Source organism: Lipotes vexillifer, unplaced genomic scaffold, assembly GCF_000442215.2.
Source record: "Lipotes vexillifer unplaced genomic scaffold, Lipotes_vexillifer_v1.1 scaffold231, whole genome shotgun sequence".
NCBI classification, from domain to species: Eukaryota; Metazoa; Chordata; class Mammalia; order Artiodactyla; family Lipotidae; genus Lipotes; species Lipotes vexillifer.
This window is the reverse complement of record NW_006791822.1, coordinates 1,593,812-1,600,437: the sequence shown is the minus strand read 5'-3', so window position 1 is coordinate 1,600,437 and position 6,626 is coordinate 1,593,812. Positions and strand designations below refer to the sequence as shown.

At 47.0% G+C, this 6,626-nt stretch overlaps 1 protein-coding gene across 1 annotated transcript in view; it reads right to left on the bottom strand.

Annotated features, from left to right (window-relative positions):
- Positions 1–6,175, bottom strand: part of PRDM5 (PR/SET domain 5) — a 201,615-nt gene extending 195,440 nt beyond the window's left edge. The window contains exon 1 of the mRNA XM_007464843.1: positions 6,083–6,175. Within this exon, the coding sequence (XP_007464905.1) occupies positions 6,083–6,175 (93 nt within the window). The remainder of the gene's footprint in view (positions 1–6,082) is intronic.
- Between the last annotated feature and the right edge of the window lie 451 nt (positions 6,176–6,626).

The following is a 6,626-nucleotide window of genomic DNA, read 5'->3' as shown; positions in this document are numbered from 1 at the left end:
GGGTTCGTGCCCCGGTCCGGGAAGATCCCATATGCCGCGGAGCGGCTGGGCCCGTGAGCCATGGCCATTGAGCCTGCGTGTCCGGAGCCTGTGTGTCCGGAGCCTGTGCTCCCGAACGGGAGAGGCAACAAAAGTGAGAGGCCCGCATAAAAAAAAAAAAAAAAAAAAAAAGCGTGTGAATAGGTATGTTCTGTACTCATGGAAATGAGCATGGATGTAGCATTTTATCAGTATATTGAAAAATAATTTTTGTTTTTGTTTTTTTTTAAGTGAAAGGGATGTACGGAAGAATCTGAGTTCCAATTCTGATTAATCCCCTTGTGACAGAACCTTCCTCACAGTGTCCTCATCTATAAAACAAGGACAACAACGGCCACCTTGTAGACTTGTTGTAGGGCTTAAATACAAACTGTGTAACACATCCAGTGACTATTCTGTCACTCACCCTTCTGTCACTAGCAACTAGCCCAGTGCCTAACAACTGCAATTGCTCAATAAATATTTGTTGAAAGAATTAACTGTAGCTGTTATAATCACACACAAAAAACAAAATCTGAATCTGTAATAACACCAGGAAATACAAAGCTGCATTGAGTCACTCTTGTAGAGTGTAAATGTGTGAACATAGAAAAGAGATAGCACATATGGCAGGCATCGATGGTGATTATTTTCCCTCTGATTATGTTTCCAGATTAGCTATCACCAGCCACCAGGAACTGTAAACAAACATCTACTGGCAGAATTTTAGCCAGAGTATAAAGACCCATTATTTCTTCAAGAGTCACCTTCTGAGTGGATCAACAAAACACCTTCTTCCACAAAATCTACTCTTCTTGTATTAAAATTTATGCATGGTGATTCTTCCTCTATGCTTTTACTTACTTCTTTGGGGGGGTTTTCTTTCCCATGTTTTTCTAATCCTATACAACTTGCCTCATTTTTTTAGCTTCTTGTATTTTCACGAACTCAGATTCAAACCCTTATTTCAGTTATTTTTCTCTTGGGATTTTACCTCATCAAATGTCTTTGCTACAAATCCCTCAAAGAGAACCAAGGTGCCTGCCTTGGTGTGAAGGAGAGGGAGAGGGAGATGATGCTGTGGAAGGAAGAGGAGCTTGCCATACAGCTGTGAGCAGCAAGATTCCCGGCAAAGCCTCTCTGGGCTTCAGTGTCTTCATCTGTAAGATGAGAAGGTGCAAGCTGGACTCACTCTGAAGTTCTTTTAAACACCATCATTCCGAACACCATCAGAATCTATTATTTCCTATTCTACTTCTCATGTACATATTTGCTCTTCCTCTTTATAAGGGAACGACTCACCCAGGCTTTACTGCATGAATGCCAACCCTGTTGACCTTTGCTAGAATCAACACTGAAAACAAGGCAGAAGAGTCATCAACATGGTAGATCTGCAATGCGTACATTTTATTGGGACGAGTATGGGAGGAAGGATGCACTGTAAAATGTTCCACATAACGCAGACAAGGAAGAATTATACTTTGGAGCTGTGGGAGGATGTATAATGGCCCATGGAAAACGTTTACATCCTAACCCCTAGAATCTGTATGTTACCTTACACGGTAAAAGGGACTCTGCAGATGGGATTACATTAGGGACCTTGAGCTGGGGAGATTACTCTGCATCATCTGGGTGGATCCAATCTAATCACAAGGGTCCTTGTAAGAGGAAGCAGGAGGGTCAGAGTCAGAGAAGGAGATGTGATGACAAAAGCAGAGGTCAGAATGATGTGGGGTCACGAGCCACGGAACGTGGGCAGCCTCTAGAAAACTATAAAAGCCAAGAAAGTAAACTCTCTCTTTAGAGCCTCCTGAAGGAACCAGCCCTGCCTACCCATCTTAGATTTATATTCTCCAGAACCATAAAATAATAAATCTGTATTGTTGTGTTTTGTTTTTTTTTTTTTTTGCAGTACGTGGGCCTCTTACTGTTGTGGCCTCTCCCGTTGCGGAGCACAGGCCCCAGACGCGCAGGCTCAGCGGCCATGGCTCACGGGCCCAGCCGCTCCGCGGCATGTGGGATCTTCCTGGACCAGGGCACGAACCCGTGTCCCCTGCATCGGCAGGCAGACTCTCAACCACTGCGCCACCAGGGAAGCCCAAATCTGTATTGTTTTAAGCCACTAACTGTGTGATAGTTTGGAATCAGCAATAGGAAACTAATGCCTCCATGCTGCCAATAAGTTGTGCCCTGAAAAGAAGCTGTGGATAAGATCCTAGGGTATTTGGCAAGTTTGAACTAGGTACCTGCATTTGTTCAAGAGAAGAGCAAAGTGTAGTGGGAGACTGTCCTAGGGTTCAAGGGCACAGGATGCCACTCAGGAGTCCCTAAGGCAAAAAGGCACAGGGATGAGAGGGAAGGAAGCCAGGAACTGAGCTACCGCAGTGGGGTCAATTCACTGTGGCTGGTGTGTATCAAGGAACCTGAGCCTCATCAATGCTCCACCAGGAGGCTCCACCTCCATTCACTCTCTAATGCATCACCCCGTTTCTTTCTTTCACTTAACACATGCTGTAACTGTCTTGGAAATCTTCCCCTCTTTACCTGTCTGCTACGTCTCTCCCCACACAAGAACACAAGCTCCACGTGGACATAGACCTTGTCTGTTTTGCACGCGTCTGTATCCCCAAGACCTAGCACGGTACTGCCACACCGGAAAGACTAAAAGTCAGAGGGGAAGAAAAACCAACAGCCTACAACAAACCTCAAGGAAACGAAGACTGGTAGTGGTATATCTGCCACCTTAACCCTTTCCATAAAATCACAGAATCTGAGAGCTCAAAGAAATCTTACGGTTTACCTCTCCACTTTCTGAGATCAAACACAATGTCAAACACACCACCGCCTGGTTAATCATATAAGCCGGCAATGAAAAATATGGTCATGATATAAAAAAATGTAATGTAGTGAGATGTTTACATAACTTTTCATTGTGTGTATACTTCCTATATTAGCTTTGAGTACCTAACATTAATTTTAATCTGCATAGTAACCTAGAATTCCACATCTTTTTCACAACATTAAACTGTGCTCATGAGACAACACATGGCAAGCACTTAGAACAGGGTCTGGCGTGCTAAAGTGTTAAATCTACTATTTTGTATTATTTTTTATCTTATCATTAGCAAATTGCAATGTGTATAAATGTGAATGAACTCAGGCCTCCTTTTTCTACTCTAGGGCTTTCCGGCAGACTCTCATCCATTCCTTCTCCAAGAATAATGGCTCACACAGAAATATCTACCAGATGACCCTCTCTTCGTGCAATCTCTAAATTTCCATAATGGGAAGAAAAGGAAAGGACTTTCCATAATGGCAAGAAAACAAACAGAAGTCTTTCCCATTTCTTCTTCTTGTCATTTTGTAGATTTTATACAAGAAAAAAAAAAAAAAAGCAGCAGCAGGCCTACAAAAAAGGACAACTGCCAAGGAAACACCGAGTGGCACTAAGGTGGAGCCAGGGAATTAGGTGACTCTGCTGCAGGGACTCCACTCTAGGAGACTCCACACAAAAAGGGGTGGGTCTAGAATGGGATTAGGGATCCCATTGGTAAGGGAATCCCCAATCAATATGGTGAATGTAGCGGGGGTAGAGGGTCTAGCAAAATCCCCCAACCTCAGTACAGCTCTGGATTAGATTCTCTGAACTGAAATCAATAGATGACGTGAATTGCGACTGTTTTTGAAAAACAGAACTGTTATACAAGCATACGTGTTATAAAAGTGTGATAAAACTTCTGTGATACATCCCAAAATTTTTTTAGAATAGAGAACATAAAAACTTTAAAGTAAGGTCCTTAATAGAGCTGCTGAAATACTTTTTCGCAGACTCTTTGATTAATGGCCAGAGTTAAAGCTAGTGCAAGGTAACTTCAAAAATACTTAAGCATTGAGAAACTATATGCAAACTGGTAAGGGATGCACTGATATTCAGCTTTAGCTTTACAGTATAGCTAAAATCTGCTGGAATAGCTAAAATCACCTTCAGCTTTGTCCTCAGCTTCTGGAAGGCAAAGGAGCTGAAGCCTACTTCAAGGTCATTTCTGGCATCAATGAACCTGTCAGTGATCAATGACCTTATGATTATCTTGTGATCACAACTAAACTATATCACCAATAGTATGTCATTTGGATTTATTGCAAACATCTGCATATTCACTTGAACTATAGGTAAGCATTCTAGATGTGACCTGGATGAAACCATGCGTTTTACATGTTGAAGTTACACAAACCAGGAAAAGATAAGTATCTGTAAGTACTGCAATAATAAAATACAATAATATGTGATTTTGGAAGCTGTTCATTCTACACCCCAAAATAATTTAGAACTTCCAAATAACTTATTTCATGGAAAAAGAATTTGGAATTAATAAAAATATCAAAAGAACATACATCGGCCAGCTGTTTCTAAAAACCTAAATAATATAAGGCAAAAAATAAGGATATTTAATAATTCTAATATTTGTACAATTTTTACTATATTAGTATTAAAAACATAAAACAAAATGTTTAAGAACTGTGTTCAATTTTTAAGTACTTATATTTAGTCCTGAGACCTTCAAGAAAAATCCATTTGGGAATTTTCATATCTTGTGAGAAAATTAAAAGCAGAATCTCAACTTCTCCTTTGAAAGAATGCTGAATTTAACATTTACCCTTTTGGCAAAAACATCTATTCAGATCAAGTGTTTACACCTGCTTTTCTCCTTTGAGCATTCTCCCAAACTCCCATCTGAAGGAGTAAATACGGGGTTTATTGTTTCCAATTTTACCCTGGGAGATACTTACAGACCCTGCTGTCGATGAAGGCCTTCTGAAGCACCTATGCGCCTTTCTTCACCTGCTCCTTAGGTGAGGGGGTGGGGAAAGACTCAGACGAAAGACATCCTGGTGTCTCCGGTGCATCTTGTGAACCTCTTGTTAGCCCACCTTAACTGAACAAGCCTGCTCCTGCCCAAACCTCACCCCTACACAGTGGGGGTGAGGGGTGCTGGGAAGCTGGCAGAAACAGATCTGGGAAGGACATGAGCTTTGGACTGAGAAGCGATGGGTCTGAAGCCTAACTCACTAACTCAGCAGGACATTTAACCTCCAAGTACTTCTGCTTTCTCCTTTCCTACAAGAGGATTAAGACTGTTCTCACGGGAGTGCTGTGCCAGTGAAGTTACTAACAGAGGTAATGCAGCAAGCATGGGCCCTAGCACCAAGTATCTGCTCAGTAAACGCTGGCTCTCATGACCCTGGGCATTTCACCACTGCCTCCGTGATTTCAGATTTCACACATCCTTTGAAACGGCTATAACACAGGTCTCATAGAATCCAAAGACTTTGTATTGTCCAGTAATCTCTCCTCCTAGGCCTTTGCTTTCAACATCCAACATTTCCAGGCCGTTCCCTTAGGGCCACTGCCATGTGCTGATCCTACTCACGTGTCTCTAAATCTCTGGACGGAAAGATCCGAGGAAATTCCAGAAAAGCTGAGAAAAAAGTTCAACGATTCACGCATTATCTAGCTGGCACCTCCCAGGATTCACATTACACATTTTGGAAGGAAGGAAAAGAACTGCGGGGTGTCTGAATGACATGCTAAGGCCTGCGTTGAGCTGCGCTCTGGGCACCTCCCCGCAATCCCCACAGGGAAAGTGAGGCATTCCCTACAGGAAGAAAGGCGGCGATGGAGCTCTTGCGCGCCTGGGAAGACACCCGCCCACGCGTGCCTCTGCCCACTCCCGGAGCCGACGAAGAGGGAGGCTCCATCCCGACTCACTTCCTGCAGGGGAGGAAAGACATCTTGCCGCAGGGCGGCCGGCGGCAGTTCCGCCTCTGGACCGGCCGGCTACAGAGCGCGCCCCGCCGACACCTACGTGGCGCAGCCCGCTCGCGAGGCGCGGCGGGCGAAGGCCCCCCTCTCCGCCCTAGCCTCCCCGCGGGGCTCCCGGCCGGCCCGGCGAGGGACGACGCGAGTGAAGCCCGCGGAGCCCCGGGCCCGGCGGAGGGGCGAGCCCGGGAGGCGCAGGGCGCGCGGCGGGAGCAGAGGCGCGCAGGCCGCCGCCGGGTCACCCACCTTTCTTACTCTGCGGGCCGTGTAGAGCCCCATCCCGTCCTGAACCCGGGAGGACTTCAGGGAGAACCTGTCCGGCACGTACATGCCCAGCATTTTCCCAGCCGCGGCCGCCGCCTCGCTTAACACCGGCGGTCTGCGCCCGGGAGACGACACATGGAAATTTGGGGTGCCGGGGTGGAGGGGAGAGGCCGGCGGGGAAGGAGGAAATGGAGTTTTCCTCCCAGAATCCCCACCTCCCCGCCGATTCCAGGATCCCCCGCGGCTCAGCCCCTCCTCGTCCCGGGTCTAGCTCGGCCCGGAGCCGCCGAGGCCGCAGCTGCCATTGCTGGCGCGGGGGCGTGGGGGGCGCGGGCCCGGGCGCTGCGGGCGCCGGGACGCTGCGGGCGCGGGGACGCCGCGCGCTGATTGGCCCGAAGTTAGCGGCTCGGACCCGCTCCCGGGCGTGGAGCCCGGGGCAGGGCTGACCCCGGAGCTTCGAACCTGGAGGCCTGGGAGCCGAAAAGACCCGCCCGCACCGTGCGCCCCGCGCAGCCGCGTGCGGACC